The sequence below is a fragment of the Penicillium antarcticum genome (genome assembly GCF_028974205.1).
Source record: "Penicillium antarcticum strain IBT 31339 chromosome Unknown utg000002l_segment0_segment0, whole genome shotgun sequence".
Taxonomy (NCBI): domain Eukaryota; kingdom Fungi; phylum Ascomycota; class Eurotiomycetes; order Eurotiales; family Aspergillaceae; genus Penicillium; species Penicillium antarcticum.
This window is the reverse complement of record NW_026695300.1, coordinates 2,167,371-2,191,987: the sequence shown is the minus strand read 5'-3', so window position 1 is coordinate 2,191,987 and position 24,617 is coordinate 2,167,371. Positions and strand designations below refer to the sequence as shown.

At 44.6% G+C, this 24,617-nt stretch overlaps 6 protein-coding genes across 6 annotated transcripts; 1 reads left to right on the top strand and 5 right to left on the bottom strand.

Moving 5' to 3' along the window:
- Positions 1 to 297: 297 nt before the first annotated feature.
- On the bottom strand, positions 298 to 2,149 carry N7508_001798 (putative MFS monosaccharide transporter; the record flags this gene model as incomplete). The annotated part of the gene is made up of 5 exons (XM_058459864.1): positions 298 to 692; positions 749 to 1,190; positions 1,285 to 1,555; positions 1,612 to 1,805; positions 1,865 to 2,149. 5 exons carry the CDS (start codon positions 2,147 to 2,149, stop codon positions 298 to 300), a joined length of 1,587 nt encoding a protein of 528 aa, XP_058323396.1.
- A 3,639-nt stretch (positions 2,150 to 5,788) lies between these two features.
- On the bottom strand, positions 5,789 to 7,177 carry N7508_001797 (putative mitochondrial carrier protein; the record flags this gene model as incomplete). The annotated part of the gene is made up of 4 exons (XM_058459863.1): positions 5,789 to 6,647; positions 6,707 to 6,855; positions 6,937 to 6,943; positions 6,996 to 7,177. 4 exons carry the CDS (start codon positions 7,175 to 7,177, stop codon positions 5,789 to 5,791), a joined length of 1,197 nt encoding a protein of 398 aa, XP_058323395.1.
- Positions 7,178 to 7,755: 578 nt separating this feature from the next.
- Positions 7,756 to 11,152, top strand: spt16 (chromatin-remodeling protein SPT16; the record flags this gene model as incomplete). The annotated part of the gene is made up of 6 exons (XM_058459862.1): positions 7,756 to 7,935; positions 8,016 to 8,100; positions 8,158 to 8,279; positions 8,363 to 8,515; positions 8,574 to 10,604; positions 10,661 to 11,152. The coding sequence occupies 6 exons, from the start codon at positions 7,756 to 7,758 to the stop codon at positions 11,150 to 11,152; spliced, it is 3,063 nt and encodes a 1,020-aa protein (XP_058323394.1).
- A 386-nt stretch (positions 11,153 to 11,538) lies between these two features.
- Positions 11,539 to 12,536, bottom strand: N7508_001795 (zinc metalloprotease; the record flags this gene model as incomplete). The annotated part of the gene is made up of 2 exons (XM_058459861.1): positions 11,539 to 12,201; positions 12,261 to 12,536. 2 exons carry the CDS (start codon positions 12,534 to 12,536, stop codon positions 11,539 to 11,541), a joined length of 939 nt encoding a protein of 312 aa, XP_058323393.1.
- A 519-nt stretch (positions 12,537 to 13,055) lies between these two features.
- On the bottom strand, positions 13,056 to 14,538 carry N7508_001794 (CDC50/LEM3 family protein; the record flags this gene model as incomplete). The annotated part of the gene is made up of 6 exons (XM_058459860.1): positions 13,056 to 13,140; positions 13,198 to 13,360; positions 13,415 to 14,129; positions 14,201 to 14,297; positions 14,352 to 14,388; positions 14,439 to 14,538. The coding sequence occupies 6 exons, from the start codon at positions 14,536 to 14,538 to the stop codon at positions 13,056 to 13,058; spliced, it is 1,197 nt and encodes a 398-aa protein (XP_058323392.1).
- Positions 14,539 to 15,347: 809 nt separating this feature from the next.
- Positions 15,348 to 16,448, bottom strand: N7508_001793 (SWIRM domain-containing protein; the record flags this gene model as incomplete). Its single annotated transcript, XM_058459859.1, has 1 exon — positions 15,348 to 16,448. One exon carries the CDS (start codon positions 16,446 to 16,448, stop codon positions 15,348 to 15,350), a length of 1,101 nt encoding a protein of 366 aa, XP_058323391.1.
- Positions 16,449 to 24,617: the final 8,169 nt, after the last annotated feature.

Here is a 24,617-nt window from a genome sequence, read left to right as displayed (position 1 = left end):
TAAAGGAACCGTATGTATAAACTACCTAGGTATAGTAACATCCTGTTTGTAATGTCCTGGAAGGTCAATAATAAAAGCCAAGGTATGCATCGCATCCTCTATCAGATCAGAGTTGCAAAACCTATGTTCCAAGATTCGAACTGACATCTGGCAATGCAAAGGGGTAAAAACAAACACAACTTAAGATATATACCGGTATCACAAGGGTACTCTAGGAGAGGCGAAGCATGCTATAAGTTGTTGTGATTTACCTTCATCCACTCACGGACCAAAGTCAGAGATTGATCCCGGTTGGTTTCATTGCTCATCTCCCTCTCCTTGCTCTAGGCGCCGATACTGACTGCTGCTAGCCCCAGTGCCCGATCCACGGTTTCGGTTGACCATGCTCGAGATCCAGCCACCAATGCCTTCATCTCGAGCATTACCCTGCCGCGAGTTTGAGCGCCCACGCTTGCTGGGGCCGTCTTGGCTCGGTGTTGGCGGGTCAATATCTAGACCAGGAATGGCATTTTCTGTGCTAACCTGACCGTACTGTCGACGCAGGTCAAGTGAGGGAACGGGTGAACCAGCACCCATCAGTGATCCTCGTTCGCCTTGGGTAGCGGGTGTAGGCATGGCGGTGGAAGCGTCACCAAATAGAATGTTCATATCTTCCAAACGAACTCCGCTCGTCTCAGGATACAGGAAGTAGACTAAGAATAGTTCAGTATCACGGTCACTGTCAAATGTTAAATTGTCAATCTCTTACCTAGCACAAAACTGCATGCACAGAAGAATGCGTGGACCAAATAGAGCCGCCACTTTATGGCAGCCTGAAGGACTGGGGTAACCTCACCCACAAGCCAATTGAACGCCCAATTTGAAGCAGTACTCAAGCTTGCACCCTTGGCACGGATGCTCAAGGGCAGAATCTCGGGCGGGTATAGCCATGGAATTGGGCCCCACGATGCACCAAAAGCTGCATTGTAGATCATGACAAATATGACCGTAAGGGTTGGAGTTGCAGTGATATCGATATAAATGAAATATGAGATCAGAGATAGCGAAATGATCATGGCCACGGCACCCGAAAGAAGAATAGGTCGCCGACCCCAGCCATCCACAAGATACCATGGCGGTACAGTAGACAACAGATATGAAATTCCATTGATTCCAGTCATAAGGATCGCAGATCGTCCGGACCAGCCAGCCTGTAGAGTATCGCGTTAGCATCCGTGATGGTCTTTTTATCTCGAGTATAGTCCAAGGGGGGGAGATCTGCATAAATGCAGAGGGCATCCATACCGATTCAAACACGAGAGGTGCATAGTATGAGATGACGTTGATTCCATTTAGTTGGGCAAGCGCTTGAGCCGACATTGCAATCAAAACACGCTTGCGATACCGATGGAACATATCAGAATAGGATCGCTCGCCTTCCTGTCGCTGGACAAGGACATTCATTTTGATCTCACGATACTCTTGGCGGGCCTTGTCATTGAGTAGATCGCCTTCGCCATAGAGATTGGCAATCACCACCATGCCCTCTTCGTCATGGTCGTTGTCAAGAAGCCACCTGGATGGAAGGCTCATTAGCATGGCAGGAGGAGAGGTTTTTTTGTTACGGCTCACCTGGGTGATTCACAGATGATCAAGCTACCAAATCCAAGTAAAGCACCCATGATGCACTGGAAAAGCAGCGGGAGGCGCCAGGAGTAGTCGTTGTCAATGAAGCTACAAAAGTAATCTACCCATACACTGGTTGCATATCCAGCTATATTTCCAGTGAATTCAATGCAAGCAAGTTTGCCGCGGTTGTGAGGAGGCTGTGGTCTGATCAGCATATCGGAGATAGAAGATGAGTAAAGAAGAATAGGGTAAATACCGAAATTTCTGACTGATAGACCGGCACAATGGTAGAAAGGGCACCGACGCCGAGTCCAGCAATAACCCGACCAACCATCATCATAGGAATGCCTGTTGCAAATGTCTGGAAAGCACCACCAACAAAAAACACAATGGAACCATAGAGAATCGTCCTTCGGCGTCCGATCATATCACCGACTCGTCCCACGAGCAGAGATGATATAAAGGCCCCGACTTCAAGGATTGCAACAACAGTGCCAATGGTAGCCCGAGAGGGCTGATTGAAGTAGTCTTTGAAGTGCATGCCACTGCGCTTGTTAGCTACACCCTGACCAGGCACGGACCAATGAGCCCCGAGAGCTAGAACAGAAGGGACACACGAACGTTATGATTCCAGACATCACACCCTGGTCATATCCAAAAAGGAATACGCCCAGAGAAACAAACACACTTGTAAAATAACTAAACGAATACCAAAGTCAGCGAGGCTGGTGCATTGTGTTTATTTCCAAGACTTACAGTAATGGTTTTCCGACTAAACCATGTATTTGGGCATTTTGCCCACTCCTAGGTGACATTATTTTTGCCAGCACACGTTCAGCTCTTGAAATATGCCGCGGAGGAGGAGTTGGTATTCGTATTTTCTCGATATCGATTCCAGAAGGTTCGTGTTCGTCTGAATGATAATGTACGTGTCTCTGTTTTCTTCGCCCGCTTCGGCCTAGAAGCTCGCGGTCCAAAGATTCACGAAAGTGATCCTCGAGCGGATCTTCGGCAAATTGCTCCGCGAGGTCGCCAGTATCTGACCAGATAGAGAAGCCAGACTCGACCGAGCGAGCAGACGAGCGGGAAGATCGTCGGCTGCCTTTCTCACTGGGGGGACCTATCACAGCTTGTGGGTGGGAATCGGAGTATAGGGAACGGAGGGGTATGTTGGAGGCGCGTGGGGAGGAAATGGTTGGAATGATGGCGGTGACGGGCTGATTCCAGCCCTTGAACCGGGAAAAAAGAATGTCAGGGAACTATGGAACTATATCGATAAAAGTTCCAGAGTTTCTCCGCAAGGAGTCAGAGATGTACTAGTCGCAATAGGGCGACGCCACTTAGAGGGTGCTGTAAAGGCAAGTCGCACGGGATCGACGCAAGATGACGGGGTGGTCAGGCGGAGATCCGGAGAGAGGGGGTTGCGTTTGGGCTTCTACAAAAGAATACCCGACTATGATCAAGTGATGAAGATTCTCTATGGATTAAGGAAAGAAAAAATAAGGAAAAGAAAAAGGAAAAGGGAAAGGAAAATGGAACAGGGGAAACCTCGTATATGAACGCATATACACCGGATTTTAGGCCGCGCGACATGACTTTCTCTTTCCGTTTTAGTTATAACGCCCCTGAGTGTTATATAATCTTTAAAGCCGCTCACTGAGCATTACTTGATTATTATGTAAGCCGATGACTCGCTCACTGGGCGTCACCTGAGCGCTCTGATTTGCTCACTGAGTACGACCTGCTCATTATGTAAGCTTAGTGACTGGCTTACTAATCGTCCTCCGAGTAACCTAATCCACTTATGGATTTTGTTGTGGAAGGGGAGTTGGAAATACAACTTGATTGAGGGGAGATCAAGGTCGTGGAAAGAGGAGACGTTGCCTTTCAGCGGGTAAATATGCGTGGATGGAAGAACACGAGTGATAGGGAACGGGCACGAAGGTTTTTCGTCCTGCAGGATTGTCCCTAGGCTTGAGAAAGCGAGATGCCAGGGATTCACTGGGGATACATGTATCTGTTCAAGACATGGTGGCATGAATGTTCATAGCATTTTGAAGGAATTCAATCAAATATTACCTGGTCTCTAAACTTGTACTTTCTCTGATTTTGTTGCTATTGATACTTTATCTGTCTCTACCCAGATAGTATCTGTATTGCACTATCAATAATGTGAGAACTTCCTGCATAATCTATAATGAACGGACATGTCTACATATAGGTTAGATAGCAGACCAACAGTGTTCTTCTCACTCCACATTACCATGGTTTAACTACAACACCTGCTTCTCCGCATTCATACCGAGAAGGTCGATATCAGACGGCACTGACATACCTTCGGAACTGACGGTCAATTAAAGCGAGCAGTTCGTCTAACTTTAATAAGTTGCATCCGTTAAACATCATGGGTGGCCGTAAACAATATCGATCACAATCCGCCAGTTCTTCCAGAGCATCGTACCACCACACGTAAGTTTCCACAGGAATATACATCCAGCCAACCATGTGGAATTCATCATCTGTTTCTCCATCATGTCAATCAGGATGGATTTGGTATTCCTCTCTTGTGGGAGATAAATTGCCCCAGAACCCTGATAGAACTTTGACAATAGGATCGAAATTGGGATCATTGATATACTTAATCGACTCTAGGCAGAAATCGTCCACAAAGAGGCAAAAATTATACCGTGCACCAAGGCTGTACTCTGGCCCAGCTGATCAGTACTATTATTAGATTGGAGACATTCGAGCACTTCGGGACTAGCGACGACCTGAGGCAGTTGATCTGCAACCTATGTGTTGAAGTGGTCGCGAATGTCATAGGATATAGCTCTTTTAAATTTCGCGATGTCGTCATTGATGGCTAGCCGATGAAATGGTAGAAGGTCTATTATCTGGTTGCATTCAAGACTGACTTTAATCTGTTTCTCTTTGTATTGGAGTAGAAGATTCTAGGCGCTCTCTACCTTATAAGTACAGCGGTAGATCGCGAATCCCCAAGGTAGATCTCGCTATTTTTTGCGGTAATCGGAGCGGGAGGCATCGATTTGCATTTAAAGGTCAAACATATTGCGTGTCTGCTGATGTTGTGGCTTTCTGGTGAATTGCCAGAGTCGCTAGAAAGCTCCGTCGTAGACAGCGCTGAGGCAATCCGGAGGTGATACGATTGAAGATAGGCTCTAGCAGTGACATGGAGCCCGGTCAAGATCCAATAGGGTGAACAGCTGTTGTTCAAAGAGTCACTGTCGAGAGCTGTAAAAAAGGAGACTTGGGAGTTTCAGCCACTGAAAAGGATTTCCTGTCTCAATATCACATGACCTAATAGGGGCTGCCTTCGAGACTTCTTTCGTTTGAAAAAATAAATTCTATTGCAATTCGATTTTTAATGATCTTGAAACGGCAAGAGGTGCATATCACAAGGCAGGATCACAGCTTCGGGACAACCCGGGCTTAACCTAGGCTGGGTTGGGTTCTGCGCCCCTAATTTGGGTTACGAACACTGCAAAAACGCTTAGGCCCGTTACTATATTAATTTAGTAGTTACTACCTATAATATTGAGTATCTCGATTACGAACCTACACTGTCTAATATATCTTAGAAAATAAGCCTGTAGACATCAATTGTCAGGACCCATAGGGTCTGACAGGCTGCGTGGCTATACTGACTGGGTCAGTTGGCACGTGAGCGGAGCGCGTACTTAATACGGTGTAAGAGCTCGCTTACATGGCCAGCTCGCTTGCCGAATACGTTGATCACCCTGTGCTGAGAAATGCTCAGTGAGCATGACCCTGAGCGCCCTTATAAAGCGGCGGCACCCTAATCGAGCAAGTCGCGACCACGGCCTCAAATCCGGTACATACAACCACGTACGTATCGAGTTCCTCTAATCCGGGGTGGGATCGACGGCTCCATTACTATTTATGGAACCTGCCTATACTCCATACTTCATGTTGAGATCAATGTAGTTGACTTTGTCCAATTGGAATTCCAGGGGTGAGGGCATATTAAGCGATTACTACTGCGTTTCACACTGGTTGCTATGTTCCATATCTATATTCCTGGAGATGAAAACAGGGTATCATATAGTTACATAAAATCGCGATCTATTTAACATACTCATGCTCAGATGGTTGTTTTAGAAATGCAAAAACCAACAACCAAGGATTTGGAAGGGGGATTCTATGTGAGAAGAATATCATATCCATCACTCTGGATATGGACAGCATCGGCCAAACTGGCATAACGTCGGCGAACCAACTCAAAGATCACCAGACCGGCACTGGTGCTGGGAACTTGGCGAATCGAGCTGCCAATAAAGCCACGGAACAGCCAGGGTCGCCAGCCCCCAGCTCGTATGGCCTTTCGCTCGCACCTCTTGAAAGTTTCTTGGTAGGCGTGGTAGTAGAGTTGCATCATTTTTTGTCGTGACGGGATGAGACTGGCCTGGTGATCTAAATACTCTAGTCGACCTAGATGAAGGTCTTGAATCCTGCTTAAAGGGTGTTGTATTGCTTGCTGGGCAATCGATGCCACGACACCGGCCATCAGCAGGAAGCAAGGCTCAAGGGCATAGTGAGGTTTGATGAGTGGTACTCCACGGTCGCTGGACCCTGACGATGGAAGCAAGTCCACGTGCTCAGATTGTAGAGACCCGTAGTACCAAGTAACGAAAGAATAGTAGGATTGCGACTTGATATACTCAAATGAGGAAAAGAATATCGCATATCCAAAGGAATCTCGCAGAAATGAAAGACTCCAGCCCGCAAATACCCCGCGGGGACCAATTTGTTTTAGCTTTTGGTGACCGTAATGCCACATGCTTCGATATTGGCCCTCTAGCATATCGTTTGTTTGTAGGCGAACCTGTAAGGCGTCCAGAGGGGCAGCAACAATGGACTGGATAGTGCCAGCGGTAAATCCAGCAGCAAATGTTGCAGAGGGGGGAGCTGGGGGCCAGATTCGCTTGACTCCCTGAGACACAGGTTCATGGAGAGCCCCCAAAACCTGGAGATAAGATGTGTAGAGGACCGCACCAACCCTTTTGGTTTCACATTAGAGCTTTTGATATATGAGGTACGAGACGTATGGTCAACTCACCCTGCATTGGCCATCAAAGGTGGTAGGACTTGGTTGGGGATAAAGCGCCAGCCATATGTCCTTACAGCATGGAGTAACAAGCCCGGGGTTGTCGTATGAAGAGACCATTTGCCTTGGGCAATACGAGGATTCACAGCTCTTGCAAACGCCTGTTTCAATAAAAACACACCAAGAGCTAGTGATTAGTTGATCGGGTCTCTGACCTATTGTGGATTGTTGGAGATAGATACCATGTAGCTAAGCTATGTCAGTACAAGTACCGTCAAGAATATCTGTGAAAGTCACTTACTCAACACGCGTACGAAAAAAAGCTTTGATTGGTGCTCTGAAATAGAAAGCTACCATCTGCGCACTGAGAGCCCGAACACCTGCGGCAGATGCACCAGTAGCCGCATCGTTGCGAGAAATCCGCCGTGGGTTTCCCAATTCACCAAGATGGGTCTCAAGGATCGGAGACGTAGAGGATGACATTGTTCACAGCCGCTCATAAACCAACCAGAACCATCGCAAGCAGTAGAGGGAGAGTGAGCTTTCGCAGTGGTATTCAATCAGTATCGGAGATATTTCGGTAGGGCGTAGGCGCAGAAAAAGTGACAGCATCAGAGATGTTTATATCCAAGTCGAAGAGTAAAATGAAGGCTCACACATGACATTTTGGCCTGAAAAGAAATACAAAGAAGGTGAACAGTCATCAAAGAATTGAGCAAGCACAAAGTGATCAAATAGATCGAGAGACAAGACCGGAAGCCAGTGGCAGAAAATGACGCTAGGCCTGAAGAGGAAATACTTTGACACGGCAACCCAGTGAGACCTACAACGTAAAAACGCGCTTTTCGCGTCGCTTGCCAGCTTTCACTTTCTATCTTCATCCCTCTGCTCCATTGATGTTTATGGCATCAATGCCGCTTTCATTCTTCCATTTACCTTGTTTCTCAATCTAACTTTATATTCTCCTCGTGTTTTTAAAGGCTTACCTCTCTTCACTGAGCTCCCTCACCATCAACCCAGTTTCTTGCGGCGGCAAATCTTACTCGAATCAAACCGCAACCATGGCGGAGGAGATCGCCATCGACAATACCAACTTTTTCAATCGCCTTTCCAATTTCTATGCATCATGGAAGGCTGATAAGCGCTCGGGAAATGCACTCTTCGGCAACGCAGGGTCCATGGTCATCCTCATGGGCAAGACCGATGAGGAGAACTCATTCCAAAAGAACAATGCCATGCATGTATGTAGTACATCTTGCTGTGTTTTACAGCTGATCTGGGATATACCAGAAGCCTTGGGGTCTCGCTAACCGAACCTCAGTTTTGGCTCCTTGGGTATGAGTTTCCAGCCACCCTTTTCGTCCTCACAACCGAAGCAATCTACGTGGTCACCACCGCCAAAAAAGGTATTGTGCAACAATCTTATCAGTATGGGCTACGTCTCTGATGTATCTCCATGGCAGCAAAACACCTGGAGCCGCTGAAAGGCGGGAAAATCCCGGTCGAGATCCTGGTTACGACCAAGGAGCCAGAGTCAAAGACCAAGGCATTTGAAAAGTGCTTGGATGTCATCAAGAATGCAGGAGTGAGTTCTCACCGGAGAGTACTCCCTCGAGAGCCTCCATTTCGGAATGATTCCTTTGTTACTAACCAAGAGAACAACAACAGGGCAAAGTCGGTACTTTACCCAAGGACACAACCTCAGGACCCTTCGCAGATGAATGGAAGCGTGTTTTTGCGGACATTTCGAAAGAGGTGGAGGAAGTTGATATAACACCAGCGCTTTCCGCTGCTTTTTCGATCAAAGACTCCGACGAACTGGTTCGTTAAACATCTGTCAAAGTACCGAAGCAGTGAATTTTGCTAACGTGCGTCAAAGGTGTCTATCCGCAATGCTTCCAGAGCATGCAGCGGTCTTATGTCAGAGTACTTTGTTGATGAAATGTCACGTCTGCTTGACGAAGAAAAGAAAATGACGCACAAGGCCCTGTCTGCAAAGGTTGATGCAAAAATTGACGAACCGAAATTTTTCAACAAGCTAGCACGACTGCCATCAGAATTCGATGCTCGACAGATTGATTGGGCCTACGGTCCTGTGATCCAGAGTGGAGGCAGCTACGACCTCAAACTGACGGCAACATCCGATGGCAAGAACCTCGAGCCTGGCATCATTCTGTCCAGCTTCGGAATCAGATACAAGACTTACAGCTCGCTCATTGCGCGTACCTATCTGGTTGATCCCACCAAGTCGCAAGAAGCTAATTATGCTTTGCTTCTGAGCCTGCACGAAACAATCATGAAAGAAATCCGGGACGGTGTGGTGGCCAAGGACATCTACACAAAAGCCTTGGGTCTTGTCCGGTCCAAGAAGCCCGAGCTTGAGAGCCACTTTGTCAAGAACATTGGCGCTGGGATTGGAATCGAGCTTCGGGATTCCAATATGGTCCTCAATGCCAAAAACAACCGTGTTTTGAAGAACGGCATGACCTTGTCTATCACCATCGGCTTGACTGATGTGAAGGACGCAGACGCGAAGAGTACCAAAAATGGTACTTATTCAATGGTTATCACCGACACTGTTCGTGTTGGAGAAAGTGGTCCCCATATCTTCACTAAGGATGCTGGTATTGATATGGACTCAATCTCGTTCTATTTTGGAGACGATGAAGAGCCCGAAAAGCCCGTCAAGCAGAAGAAAGAATCAAAGTCTAGCGCCATTGCTAGCAGGAACGTGACAAGGACCAAGCTCCGCGCTGAAAGACCTACCCAAGTAAACGAAGGCGCGGAAGCTCGTCGTCGTGAGCACCAAAAGGAATTGGCTTCCAAGAAAACCAAAGAAGGCCTTGATCGGTTCACTGGTGCCACTGGCGATGACAATGGAGTTGCACAGAAGAAGTTCAAGCGTTTTGAGTCATACAAACGCGACAACCAACTTCCAGCCAAGGTCAAAGATCTCACTGTATACGTCGATTCAAAGACATCAACCGTGATTGTGCCCATAATGGGTCGGCCAGTGCCATTCCACATCAATACCATCAAGAACGCCAGCAAAAGCGATGAAGGTGAGTACGCTTATCTACGAATCAACTTCCTATCGCCAGGCCAAGGTGTTGGCCGAAAGGATGACCAACCATTCGAGGACTTGTCGGCGCACTTTGTTCGCAATCTCACTCTCCGGTCCAAGGACAATGACCGGCTTGCACGGGTTGCACAAGACATCACTGAGCTTCGCAAGACTGCCTTAAGACGGGAGCAGGAAAAGAAGGAAATGGAAGATGTTGTCGAACAGGATAAGCTGGTGGAGATCAGGAATCGCCGTCCAGTGAAACTCCCTGATGTCTACCTCCGCCCGCCACTAGATGGAAAGCGTGTGCCAGGAGAGGTCGAGATTCACCAGAACGGTCTTCGTTATCTCTCACCATTCCGCAATGAGCATGTAGATGTGCTCTTCAGTAACGTCAAGCATCTTTTCTTCCAACCATGTGCTCATGAGTTGATCGTCCTGATCCATGTTCATTTGAAGACCCCAATTATGATCGGAAAGAGAAAAACAAAAGACATTCAGTTCTACCGCGAGGCCACAGAGATGCAGTTTGATGAAACTGGAAACCGTCGCCGCAAGCACCGCTATGGGGACGAGGAAGAGTTTGAGGCCGAACAAGAGGAGAGACGGCGACGTGCTGCATTGGATCGTGAGTTCAAGGCATTTGCAGAGAAGGTCGCAGACGCCGGCAAAGACGAAGGCGTGGATGTCGATATTCCGTTCAGGGAGATTGGATTTACCGGAGTTCCAAACCGCTCAAATGTTTTGATTCAACCGACTACCGATGCCTTGGTTCAACTTACTGAGCCTCCTTTCACGGTGGTCACCTTGAATGAGATTGAGATTGCTCATCTGGAGAGAGTACAGGTAAATTTTTGGCTTCTCTTATCACACTAAAACATGGCTTCTAACAAAAGAAATAGTTCGGACTCAAAAATTTCGACCTTGTGTTCGTTTTCAAGGATTTCCGCAGGTCTCCTGTGCATATCAATACGATTCCCGTCGAAGCACTAGAAGGTGTCAAGGACTGGCTTGACTCTGTTGACATCGCCTTCACTGAGGGCCCACTGAACCTGAACTGGACTACAATTATGAAAACGGTTGTCAGTGATCCGTACGGCTTCTTTGCTGATGGTGGCTGGTCTTTCTTGTCCGCCGAGTCGGACTCTGAGAATGGCTCAGACGAGGAAGAGGAGTCTGCTTTCGAGCTTTCCGATTCAGAGCTTGCAGCTGGAGACGAAAGCTCCGAGGAAGACAGCGAATTTGACGACGACGCCAGCGCTGATGCCAGTGAAGAGGAATTCAGTGGTGACGAGGAGAGTGGCGAGGACTGGGACGAGCTTGAGGAAAAGGCGAAACGCAAGGACAAAGAGACCAACCTCGAAGATGACCGTGGAACCAAACGCAAGCGCTAGTGGATCGTAAGCCCTGGGATCCTTATTCCGCTAAATGCCTCTCTCCTAGTTCTTTTTGTCCTTTCTTTGCTCTGCCTTTTCTTTGCGTCTTTTTCTCTGTTCTTTTCTTTGTGCAGTTCGCTGGGTTTCAGTGGGCTGCCTGGGTCCCCCACCTTGTATCTATCTCCTTACCTATGGTCATGGAGGTTTTATGATGGTTAATCAGGAGAAAGCAGAATTCTTCGCTGTAATTTATCAAATGGTCATGCATGTAATTCGTTTGAAGGAATGAAATTGAGACAAGTGATATTTCTCTATTCTGAAGCAGCCGACAAGCAGGATTGTGCGGCCTTAACCCAATCTAGATCGTATGACTGGTAGGGTGTTTAATGCGAGTCTCCAATGCACTACTTCCCTTGTCGCATTGAGGCCCACATGCTTCGCATGCGCTCTCCCTGTCCGGGTGTGAAGCGCTCATAGCATACATCAGACGAATAATCCATAAAGTCATGTACCGCATCTAGTCCGGGGGAGTCGGGGCAGGAATCCTTCCTAGCAGGACAACCATCTGTAGGCGTAGATTGCTGGGGAGTGTCATTGATATAGTCTCCTGGGTTGTCCGCTGAGCATGATTCCCCTTGAAAGGTGTGCAGGAGACCATTCCAATGTCCGATTTCGTGAATTGCGGTCCCTCCACGGTTGTAAAGATCCAGTGAGCCACCAGGCATTGTTTTCGCCAAAACGTTACAGCCATCTTTTACATAATCGGAAGCAGGGCTGCTGGCGTTGACACTCGGATCAGGCAGTGTACAGAATCCCAGAACACTGGATGTTAGATCATGGTTGACGCTAGCACCCCGGTTTCCAACTGCACGTCCGGATTGCCCGGGGGACGCTTGCAAATCTGTTTGGAAATACACATTTAAGGTTTGATACGTTCCTTTGCGAAGTGCAGACTTCATCGCGATATCGTCCCCATTGCGCGCCCACTCGTCGTTCACATGGCGAGTGACACCTCGCAAACGATATGTGATATCAGAGTCTGTATATGACTGTTGCAGAATAGAGAGCTGAGGTAAAAATTAATAAACGTTGCTATATCGATGTTCGGGGGCTTTTAGAAACTGACTTGGGCATTGATCATATCATCAGAGACCTGCGTCGACTCAGCCTTGCTGCTGATGATATGAAACCAAGTTTCAATCTCAATAGGGGCCTTCCGGGCCTGTGAATTGACAAAATTGGCCTCACCCGACTTCAAGCGACCGACTTCATTGAGAAATACGTCGTCTGGATCTTCGGTGGCGCAGGCGCCTCGCTTCTGAAGCGCAAAGGGGCTGCACTGAACCTGCAGGAATAGGGATGTAACAAGGACCACGAGCTGGAAAAAGGAGTGACAGACCATGTTGCTGGTGTTGGAAGCTCCTGTGGTTTTGGCGTTACCCCGTCACACCTGTCGAATAGGACAAAGGGAAAAAAGGATCGAAAAGGATCAAATGACGAACGACAGCTCAGTGGGTTTCATGGCTTTTCAGTGAGTACCCTCAACCCCAAACACCACCAAACATGTCCTTGTTCCATGATCTTAAAGGAATGCTGCGTCATGCCGGAATGCATGTCCTAGGCAAGGGGGACTCTGGGCATGCGGAAGATCATAGTAGGAGAATTGACAGAGGGCAAGACGATTGGCATGCGCGAGATTCCGACCAAGTCATAAGAAGCGGGATGAAGTCACCCAAGCCGAGAAGAGAACAGAAAGAATGTTGTATTTGGAGTATCTGCAATCAAGTTAGATACATTTGGGGGGGGAAACACCTTGCTAACACCATATCCTCAAAGTTCCCTACTATTTACAGCGTTGACCCATTGAATAAGACACATTGCGAAGAAAACACAAGAATGAAGAGAAACAGAAAAACTCAATTCAAGGGCGATCATCTCGTCCCGTCGTAACAGCAGTACTGGGCTGATTTGAATCCCATGTAAGATAAGTATGATCACCAAGTTTCCTACATAATGTTAGTTTTCCTTTTTTCTTTGTAGTTTGAAACTGGGGATAAACATACCTCGGCCGCACCAGATGCGCAACAGTGAACAATGCTCCGAGAAGAACACAGATTCCACCAACTACTACGTAGGCAATCCCCATGAAAGGATTTTTGCCACCAAGGACTGTCCGAGTAGATATCAAAATCGACTTTGTTCCATCGTACTCGGTGACGGGAAATCCTGGCAGGGAATTAGCAAACTATGTAGTCAAAGATAATGGATCAAATGACATACTGTGGACAATGTCCAGAGAATAAGAGCCTTTCTCCATAGCATGAGTATCGTTTCGGCGAGAGAGCTTGCTGAACGAGGGCAATCCTGCAGTTCTCATCCATACCATGAAATCCTCATCTTCATGAAGATTTGGGATCTCTGTATAGGTACCGTTGTACTTGGCCCAGTTCTGCGGTGGTAAAACTTCCTCTGGTTTATACTTTGTCTGCTTAATGAGCTCCTTGTCACTAGCCCACGCGATCCCCTTCTTGGTCATGGGGTAGTAATGCTTGTTGCTATCGCTCCCCGACCCTGACAGAATCTGCGGTTGACCAATGGTATCATTGAACATCGAGTTGGCAATCAATCCACATGGGTAGTATGCTTTCTTTGCCTCCCCATCAGTCGCCAAAGGGTCGCAGGTGCCTCCCTTAAGTGTGTTGTAGGAGACAGCATCACCCTTTAACTGATTCAGGTCGAGCGATTGGACATATCGGCGATGGTTCTGATAGAAATTTGTAAGACGATAGTACATGAAGACAGGTGCCGGAAGGTCATTCGGGAGGGTGAAGTAGAGCGTGCAGACGGTGGCTCCGGAACTATCGTTGTGTCGTTGCCAGGTAGGCGGCGTTTCAAGCTCATTTTTGAATGTCGCCGAGTAAGTCGGGACATAATCCTGGCGTTCATATGGGGCCTTGATGTGACATTCGGAGTAATCGATGGAAATTTCTTGGACCTGAAATGCACACGCGTCGATACAGATGAGCGATCATTCCATCGGAGCCGGATTAAAAAGCAGAAGCGTACCAGAGAGCTCGCCCAAATGAGAACTCCACCGATGGGGGCAAATATAACGCCAACTATGAAGAAGAGAGGGAGGACGCTTTTAGGGGTCAAAATCGGTCTGAAAAGGTCAGCGTGGAGGTCCAGGGCTAGAATGGACACCTTTCAAACTTACTGCCAGGCTTTCAGGCGTTGCTGGCGAAATGCGGTATCTGGTACACGTCAATCATGGGAAGGGGGGTGATATATGAAGAAGACGTACTGGCTGGCCGACGAGACTTGGGCTTCTTGTCAGTCTCCTCCTCCCTTGCACGCTCCTGGTCCTCGATGGATTCAGTACGAGTCACCTCGGCCTGGGACATGGCTTCGAATTGCCAAGATAACAGGAGTTAAAATGTTCTTTAGGTCGAAGTGAATAAAGCGAAGAGTGATAAGACAAGGGAGACGTCAGAAAAAGGTGGCGCCGGGCGGCAGATGGCGTTGATTGCGCCCCACCGCTTTAGTTGACTTTTAATAGAACACGAACTTCGGCTCTTCGGAGTCACTATACACTGGTCTTTACGTTGTATAATGCATTTCATTTCAAATCAAATCAAGTTAAATCAAATCAAGTCAAGTCAAGTCGAGTCAATTCATGCAATAGATTAATGTCAGGAAAACCATATCCGGTCAGGGTATCAAGCCTTATCCTATGTGCTGCCATCTGAAAAGGGCCGGAGGGAAAATAGCAAAAAAAAGAGCAACCCAAGGAACGCATAGAAACAGTGACACCAATGGCTAACCAAGCCTACCATTCTAGACCAATGTGAAACTGTGAACAACGCCCAACGCCATAAATCGAAGACTGCAAAACGTATTGATAAAACCATGAATCAGGAATGTCTGAATGCAAAATAGCAAGGGGAATCTTGGAAATTGAAAGACGAAAGTCAAAAGGAAAAAGAATGTATCATAATGTGGTCGTGAGCAGAATAGCAACGGGAAACAACCGAGCGGATCGTGAGAACCATTCTGCACGTGTAATATTGCTGCCACTGGCATAGACCGTGGTTGAATTACAGACGCTGCGTGGTCAGCCTGGAGAATTGGACTGTTCGGCCCATGGAAGGAGAGAATCAACGTCATGAGTGTGAATTGCATGGCCCATGAAAATGCCGCCAGGCTTGTAAGATCAATTCAAATGTTCATGAAAGAATTCAGGCTTGAACCAGCCCACACGTTCGTAGGCAGTCCAAAGCTTGCTTGCTTTGTTGACATCGATCTTGCAAGCCTGCTGAGCATCTGTCTTGCGGAACTCTTTGCCAACACTGAGGGCTCGGAGCCGAGCATCAAAGATGCGGCGTTTGCTGCAGAGGTATGTGGCACAAGACAGTCTAAGGGTGGAAGCAAGGTTGAGCTCGGCGGGACTGAGAAGATGTCTGTCCGGGTCATTGCTCAGATCCAACATCTGCCCTTTCCAATCGGCTTTCAACGCTTTGGCATTGCTGCCTAGCGTCTCCAGCGGAGGTGAGAAGTCCGGGAGGGAATGGAAATCAGTGTCATCCCTGTTTGTACCCAGGGCACGTGGCTTGGAGACCGACATTGGGGGGGAGTCAAAAGTGTCGAGCACCTGTTGCTTGGGGGTAGATTTGGGGGTGCGCTTGACTCGGGTCCGCTGCACACGGGGCTGAGTTCCCAACTTCTTTGGGGCAGGAGCAATCTTCTTCAACTTGGGTTCGAAGTCTGGGCGGTAGCGGTTCATCATAACCAACTGACGCTCCAGTGTCTCTCGTTCCTCGCGGGCCCAGGCGGCCGGGTTGCGGTTATACTGGGTCGAGACAATAGGGACACAAGAGAGCGCCAGGAGATATTCACCCCGGGTGGGTTTATTCACTTTGTTTGCAAACCTCGCCATATGAGAGTTAATGTGTTGCTCCATGAGAGCCTCTGCGGATGGATTGACGGGACCGAAAAGCGGTTCATCGGTAGTAACATCAGTAATAGAGTCCTGGCGAGGAAAGAGAACGGGATCCCTAGATGATCCGTCTCTTTCGACATGGTCGGATGCCTGTGACTTGGATTTCTTGTTCCCTGTGTACGGGGTCACGGGTGGCGATGGAAGATCCATCTCTGACTGCGTCCGCTTTCGATCAGCTGAGATGGGTGGAAGCTTTATGTCACCAATGGAGGAATCTCGAGGCTTTGCAAACGGAGAATGCGAGACCGAAAAAGTCTCGAGTGGTTTAGTCTCGGGGGGTGACATAAGGCTAGAAACAGAGGGGAGACGATTCATGTTTGGATGTTTGCCCGAAGGCCAAGCACCCGCAGATGAGGTCATTTCCAAAGAGATATCAAGTGGTAAGTCGGTAAGTCGGGTAAGTTGGATTTAATTCCGTAAGTTGAGGTAAGTCGGTCAGGAGAGATTCAAGCAGTCAATGGGGAGAGGGAGCTCAGAGAGATAGAACAGAAAAAAGATGATGAAGAGAGCTGGCGAGTGTGGAAGTCAATGGAAATGAATTAGGCAAAGGCAGATGATTTGTCAGGTCCTCTCTTTGTCTTGGGTGGCGATAAGCCCAAGTCTCGGCGTTAAGGCTACAATTGCCGGGAATGAGTCAAAATGGTGGGGGAGTCAGAACCATTGAAAAGGCAGAAAGATAAAAAGGGGGGATAAGAAGGGTTTAGGGGGGAAGAGGGGAGTTAAAAGAAAACAAAGTGAGTCAGGGTATTGCGGGGAGGGGAAGTCCGAGTTTTGAAGATGATCAGGCTCATGGGACCAAAGAGGGAGAGAGACAGAGAGAGAGTCAGAGCGTATAAGCGCAGAAGGGGCGCAGTCCAGTCACCAGAGCGATGACGTCCGTTCAGGTGCCCAATCCACATGACATGCGGGCAGTCACCTGATAGGTAGATCTTATCTTTCTCTCTTTGATTTGAATTGATTTGTATGTTGAACTGTGTTCTCTTACTTGCACTCTTCAATTTGCATTCTCTTTTATTCTCTTCTCATCTTGTTTGGTGTGATGTTGGTTATGACTCATGCCCAGTGGTTGCCTAGAGTTGCGTCAATTGCAGCCCTCGAGTTCACTTCTCATCCTTATTCGTCAATTGCCTGGATCTGGAATTCCAATCAGGTTCTGCTCTGGAATTTCTCCGGCTTTTCTCTTTGACATTGTTCGATATCAATTCTTGTTCCCGATGATCGCGTGACCAAATCTGTCTAGTGTGATACTCTTTGACCTCGAATCTTACCATCGCGCACTGGAGCAAGGTACGATTAACATTAAATTCTAGATAACATGATTTCAAATATCAGTTACTTTTTGACGTGGTTGGTTGCAGCCATATGTCTGTTGTCATTTATGATTTCCTGGTTTTCATCTACGGTCCCCTAGCCGAGGCAGAGCGTCTATAATTAAATGCTAGTATTGTGGATTATGGCTTTGAAAAGAACAATGCAGAACATGTAATCTTCACGCTTGTTGATATGCTCCTAAATGCGAAGACTGATTATAGACATACTCAGACTTGGAAGCGACTCCTTCTGGCCAGAAGCCGGAACTTCCCGATAGCCATCATATGCAGTGTGTATCTAAGAATGGGAATCAGCAGCTGAACTCAACAATCCACTGCGCATGCGTACAATTAATGCGATCGCTGGCATGATGCGCGTCAAAACGCCTTGCCGAGAAAGCCTAATACCCTATGCTAGCCTTCAGATTTGAAGTGTTGTGTCTAGCTTTCCGATGGTATACGATAAAGAGATAAACCCCGAGGCGAAGCGTATGAATCAACGCAATGATGTAGTGCCACTGGTAAAGTGATTGGATATTCCTAGAAACGATCCCTTCACGACAAATGTACCATCTGAGTTGCCTTGCTTTAGCCTCTGCCTTTTTTCACCCCTTTTTCGCTCATTCTCAGGTGTCTCGGGTTGTGGTCGCTTGGTAATAACGGGTATAGGGCAGTAGGCAGTATTTATGTCTCCTGTTGTATGCCGGGTCTTGTGAATACTGAAGGCTGGCTTAAAATGTGTTTGGGACCCCTGGGGATACTCGTGAACAGCTTGTGCGTAGTTGTACTGGGCTTGATGCTAGAGAATAACTAACAGTAGGCAGTCTATAATTTTGAATGAAGGTGTGAGCTTGTCCGATATCAGTTAGAGGTCTTACTTGAGTGTTAAGCCGCTAGCCAAAAAGGACACCATGGCTGACCTAACCACGGTATGAACCACCCCCCTCCCCGTATAAGGGAATTAGATGTTGGGTGACATGCTCGTTGTGTGGGTTATTTGCTTGGAGAGTGGCCATGGTCAGCGTTGTCTGTTGACACCCCGCTATTTATATAATTGCAGTATCAACCCGCAATGTTGAAACTGGCACAACTTGGCCAATTGCAACTAAATATAATATAACGCAATTCATTAGTGAGCTGGCCACCCCACTTAACCAATCAATTTAAAATAGAATTTTCTCAGCCAAAACGCCATTGAATTCAAAAGGTAAACACAAGTTCTATTGGGACATAGAGTCAATTTATAAGCCTTAATTCCACATATGCTACACGGGGTGGGGCTCTCATACGTGACTTAGAAGGTGTCGGAGCTAGCCCTACCTTGCGATATTATTAGTGTTAGAATTACCTACTCTAGCTACGGTATTATGGTAGAGCCTCTGCCCCTAAAACCAAGAGGCCTTCCTCAGAAGGTATTTGCCTGAACAAGCGAGTCCTTTTTTGCTGCTTCTTCTCGTTTTTAGCGCCTAGTTCGCTTACTTCTTTCTCGAGTAAAATAGCCGATTGTATTATCATCTAGTAGGCTTTTAAAACTTGATTTATCGCGTAATTAAGTAGACTCGGACGGATTATTAAGCAAAATTTTAGCAAACCTCTGATTAAGGACGCTTATCCTGTAGTTTGACGTAATTTGACCGGCGTTTTTGGCCCCTACTCACTTGTCAGGACAACATCCTGACATGCATTGAGAGCCATCGCCTCAACACTGCGCCAAAACCCGCACCCGAACCCATGTTTGCAAAAAGTTTAGGTCTTGGCATATATAATTTAGCCGATTCATCAAAATAAATTATTGTAATTTAGCTGTGTTCTGATTCTGATTTTTCTTGAATCTTTATCTCTCACTTTAATCACTTGAAATATTAAAAAACTCTTTTCAATACTTATTTATCAATATTAGTTATTAGTTACTTATATATTTTTGTAGTAATATAGCTATGGTGTTATAGGACAAAACTTAAGTAGCTTAGGAATAGGGTATTACTATACAAAAATAGACATTTGATACTACTTAAAGGTGGGACACCTTTATTAAGGAAATATCAATTTTCTAAAAAATCATTTTCTACATACTATTCATTATACTAAGTTTACATAGATTAAATAATTCCTAATATAGTATATATTTTGCACTTGTCTTACAAGATAATATCTTAGAGTTAATATTGTAATCTGTCTCTCTTATTAGTCTATAATAATATAGATAGTACATTATACCTCGTATTAGATCCGCCGTAAGTAATTACTCCTAAACCTTCTAGTATTTATCGAATATTCGATCCCTTTCAATTAAGACTTTATGCTACTATAGCCTTGCTTATCAGTTCTATGCTCTTTTACGTGTATTACCCTAGGTCGAAGGAAGAGCTATCTATTTTTTAATCGTATAATATATACTAAATAGGTAGACTAGTGGATTAAAACTAACTATGGAAAGACTAGCAAAATTCAGCTATTTAGTAGAGTTATAAAGTGGCAGAGGGTTCTGATAGCTAGCCAAAGGTTATAACGTAACCGGTAAGCGAGTGATTAACCCAACCATTGTTTTTAGGCATTTTTTTCAACCATAACGCGAATTCAATAGAGCCGAAGCTATTCAGATCCCTCTGGGCCACCTATTTCTCTTATTTCTAGGCGTTTTACAAAGACTGTATTGCTGTGCGCGCCTCTTATTGGTCTGGATAGGCGTCGGCTATATCCGGTCGGCGTGATTAGATCTCGCTTCTTCGACCTCTCTCTCTCCGCTAAAACGCGTTATAGCTTCTTTAACTAGTAGACCTCCTTTATATACTATTCGAGCTTTCGTACGCTACCTTTTACGCAAAACCTTTGTATTAGCGGCCCGTAAATCGCTGATTTGCTACCGCGCAATGGTAGACTAATATATAGTAAGCTAACACCCTTTCTCTATTCCATCTATAGCTTAATTTAGTCGCTACAGGTTATCCCTAGTACGCTTCTGAATAGATAATACCTATCTCTATATAGGAACTTATTCTTATCGATAGTTATAGAACTAAAGCTTATTCTAAATCTCGATAGCCTTATTGTATATTCATCGAGGATACTATTGTTTGCGACCGTAGATCTTTTAGAATTAAACCACGTAGAGATCACTTTTACAACCTTATATTCAAGCTCGCCGGTAATCGTAGGACCTCGAGAATCGAGTTAGAACGGTTAGATACTATTTCACGAATTATAGACCTATTTTTCACTAACGGACTTGGTCTATATAGTCCCGCGAACCTCGAGCAATAAATTAGCTATTTCTCGTATAATATTCGGCTAGGGGGCTATTTATTCCACGCTTACCTAGTGAGAGAATGTATTTCTTAATGGTTTCCTATTCTAGAATCGTTAATTTATAGCTATTAGTGCTAGTTTGTTTCGCGATCTTTGACGACGGAAATATGTCGTCTAAGTGTGGTAGCTAACACTTCGAGATCGCGTGCTAGTGAAGAAATGGAGTAGTTTCTTTTTTAAAAAAAAAAAAAACTTAAATAGCTAATAAAATCCTACTATCTCGCATTATACGTTTTCGAGAGTTTTAAGAGCGAATTAGAGGCATAGTAGGTGGTTAAATAAAAGAGCGATTAATATTGACGCGAGACTAACGCGGGGTGAATCACTCGCTTACTAGTTACGTTATATACCGATTACTTCTTCGTTAAAACGTATTAGCCAAAATAGAGGAAAGAACTACGTTCTCTATAACTGCTTAATTAGGAAGGTAGTATAAGCATTATCTTTGTTAAGAAGACATATATCTATTTTAGATGGAGGGTACACACACCACTTTTTTCATTATACTACGTATTTTATTTAAATTTTAAAACATAGCTTACATAGATATATTAGGTTATAGGCTATAAGGGTATAATATATCTATAATATAATTCAAATTAGATACTAAGATTCCCTCCTATAAAAGGATGAAAACGGCCTTTAAACACGTGTATTTCTGCATAATTCATGTTCGCACTGTTTGTAACCCAAGTTAGGGCCCCAGACCCATTGCCGGATTGATAGGTTCGACCCAGAACCCAGCCCGGGTTAGGTTGGGTTCTGCGGAAGTCTAAGTATTAGGTATATAGAGTTCTAGCGGGTCTTTTTCCTGGATTATGATAAGTTTTATAGTATCTAGCTAGAGTGTGAAAAAGGTCTCGCGGCGCTAAAAACTTATATAAATATAAAAATTTTACGAACCTTTATTAGATATAAGCACTATATTATAGTAAGGGGAAAATAAGGTAAAAGTATCTTATAAGAACCTTACTTAGAGTAGTAGTGATATCTCTTTTTTTATATTTACCTAGGTAGACTAAGATTGCTACTCTGCTTACGAAGTATTAGTAGTATTATTCGTCGGAATTGCTTTTATATATTTAAATAAGTTATTCAAACTTAATTAAACAATATAAGTAAGATATGGAACCTAAATTAGCGTAGTATCCTCTAGGAGTGACTTCTCCAATTTAGCTACCAAAATATCGTTATAAGATATTATTATTAGTCACTATAAGTACTTTAATATTCTTATAGAATACCTAAGAGAAATACCCTTCGGTTGGCACTAGAGTGTTTTCTATAAAATAGTTTAAATCTAAGAAGGACCTCACAATACTACTAATCCTTAGTGATGAAATAGCCACTTATTGCTATAAAGGCTTGAGAAAATAGGGAGGAGGTCTAGTAGTAAGAATAATTTAAAAGTTTTGTGTTGTTAGGAAACTTTCGGATGAGATCCTATTATCTTAGCTAAATATAGCTTTATAGCTAATAGCAAATACTTTTTGCGGAGTGAATATCTAGTATTAATAAAGCGGATTGGGCAATTTAAATTAGGCTAAAAAGCTCGGGATAATTAATAAGCCAAAATAGAAGACAAGAAATAGGAAGAATGGTAAGAAGCTTTTCTTCCTAGGCCCCTTTGGTAAAACTTTTCTTATTCGCTATTATTAAACCCTAGGGGAGAGTTAGATAATATTAGAATTAGGAGATAACGTAAATCACAAGCGAGCCGCCATCTGCAAAACACATAGTAAATGCGATAGATTACAGCTTGATATCTCAACAACGGTGGTCTATATCAACTCTTCCTTTTAGTCAAGTGGCTACAGTATTATATATAGTCACATTATGGAGTTTCGAGAAATTAAATAATTCAGTGGGTGAAATATATATGAAATATATATATACTAGGAATCCAGCGACGTATTTTTCGAAACGACAAGAATGTAAGTGTTCGATTGCGTCATAAATGACTCACGCAACTATAAATGCTTATCGATACCTATCTACCAGCAGTGGAAATTAGATTTATTTGTCGTGGTTGAAACATAAGGCTGTAATCTATCGCATTTACTATGTGTTTTGGAGATGGCGGCTCGCTTGTGATTTACGTCAATCACTTACTCTGAATTATATAGACTTTATTAGGCTAATTTTCTATACGCTATTATTAGAGGTTTCTAGATAGCTAGCACATTTAATATACCTTACTTAACTTCCTATACCTGGCCCCGAGCCACTAATTCAATTAATTAGCATATATTTCTATATTATAGAGAGCAAAAGCTTTCTTCCGATTAGGACTAATAAGGGTAAGAGAGGGAGGTATCGTAGGAGGTAGTAGTCGAAGAAACTTAGTATCGAAGGAATCAAATATTTGTTAACCACTTAAAGGATTAGATATAAATTACTACGCGTTCTCGGGAGTAAGGTAAGAAATATCATCAATATCACTTTTATAAATAGATAAGGAGAGAACCTCGGAGTTCTAACTCTATTAGGCAAAAAAAGTAAGGGGGAAGAAAGGATTTAGTGAGTGGAATAGGTTTTAAATCTTTAAGATAATAGCTATCTATAAACCTCTTGAATAAATTGATTAAGGATATTAATGTATTGTAAGCTTAGGCCTACACTAAACCTAGCAATATAATATAATTAGTTAATACTTGGTTATTTAAAGGTTAAAGCGTATAAAACCCGCAGTAGCTTATAGAGAGCCTATCTAATAAACTCTAGTAGTATACCTAACACAATTCAATACTACCACGAACTACACCTTATTTTCTGATAGCCGTTAGAAAAGCTAATACTATACCTCTATAACGTATATTCCGAACTCATATTTTATAACAATTATAGTAGGCTTTAGAACACCAGTGCCGATAATATAAGGATTTATCAAACGTACGTCGGAAGGTAAAGTCTTCGGAACTTCTTAAGACTATAAAGGTAAACTTCAGCCACGCTATATTAAATATATATCTCTATAACTACTAATAGCGCTACCCTATAATTATTTTACCTTTATATCTAGTACTTAAATCATTACTAAAATTATTATATTAGAATACAATTGAATTTCTCTAAATTTCAGGACATTGATAGGTTGGATATTAACGAATTCATAGTAGTGACCAAAATAGGCATAAGAAACAGTATTTTGTTTAGTTAAATCAGTAGCTTTATAACCGCTAAGATATAGATTTTATGCAAAGTTAGGCTTTGGTGAAGTCTACCCGGGAGGGTGGGGGTGGTCCTGTGACACGGCTATAGGTTTACTTAAGAGGCCTAGGATTAGAAGCTTCTTACCATCCTTACAGTCGTATATCTTTGTCAGGACCCTCGACTACTTATGTTGGTACCTGAGGCACGAGTGGTGCCTCAGGAATCGTGGCAGTATAGTACTGCTCACCGCCCGGAAGCTGGGCCAGCCTGTATTTAGTTCATCCCCGCTGACCCTGGGAAGGGGTCAGCGTTCAGTCTCTCCTACAATAGAACCATATTGTACCACACGTCAGCTGAGGCTTCTACTTCGCTTACCAAGCCAAACCAGAGACTCTGCGTGGTCTCACAATCTTCCCTTTCGGCTTATTATATATCCCAATTTAAATAGCTTAATACACCCCTTCTATCCCTAGGATTTCTTTCGCGGGAACTTTGCGTTATCGCCTATAAACTATAGTTAAGGAACGGCACTAAAGTCTCCTACAAAGGCTTTCTAATCAAATAAAGATATCGATCCCTCTTAATTATGAGAAATCTCGTTAGGTATTTATAGTTATTACTAGCTATTTTATTGATAAGACTTAGTAGTATCGAGAGGTTCTACTTAGCTTCTAAATATTTTCTAGAATATACCCAGCGCGAACCTTGGCGCTCT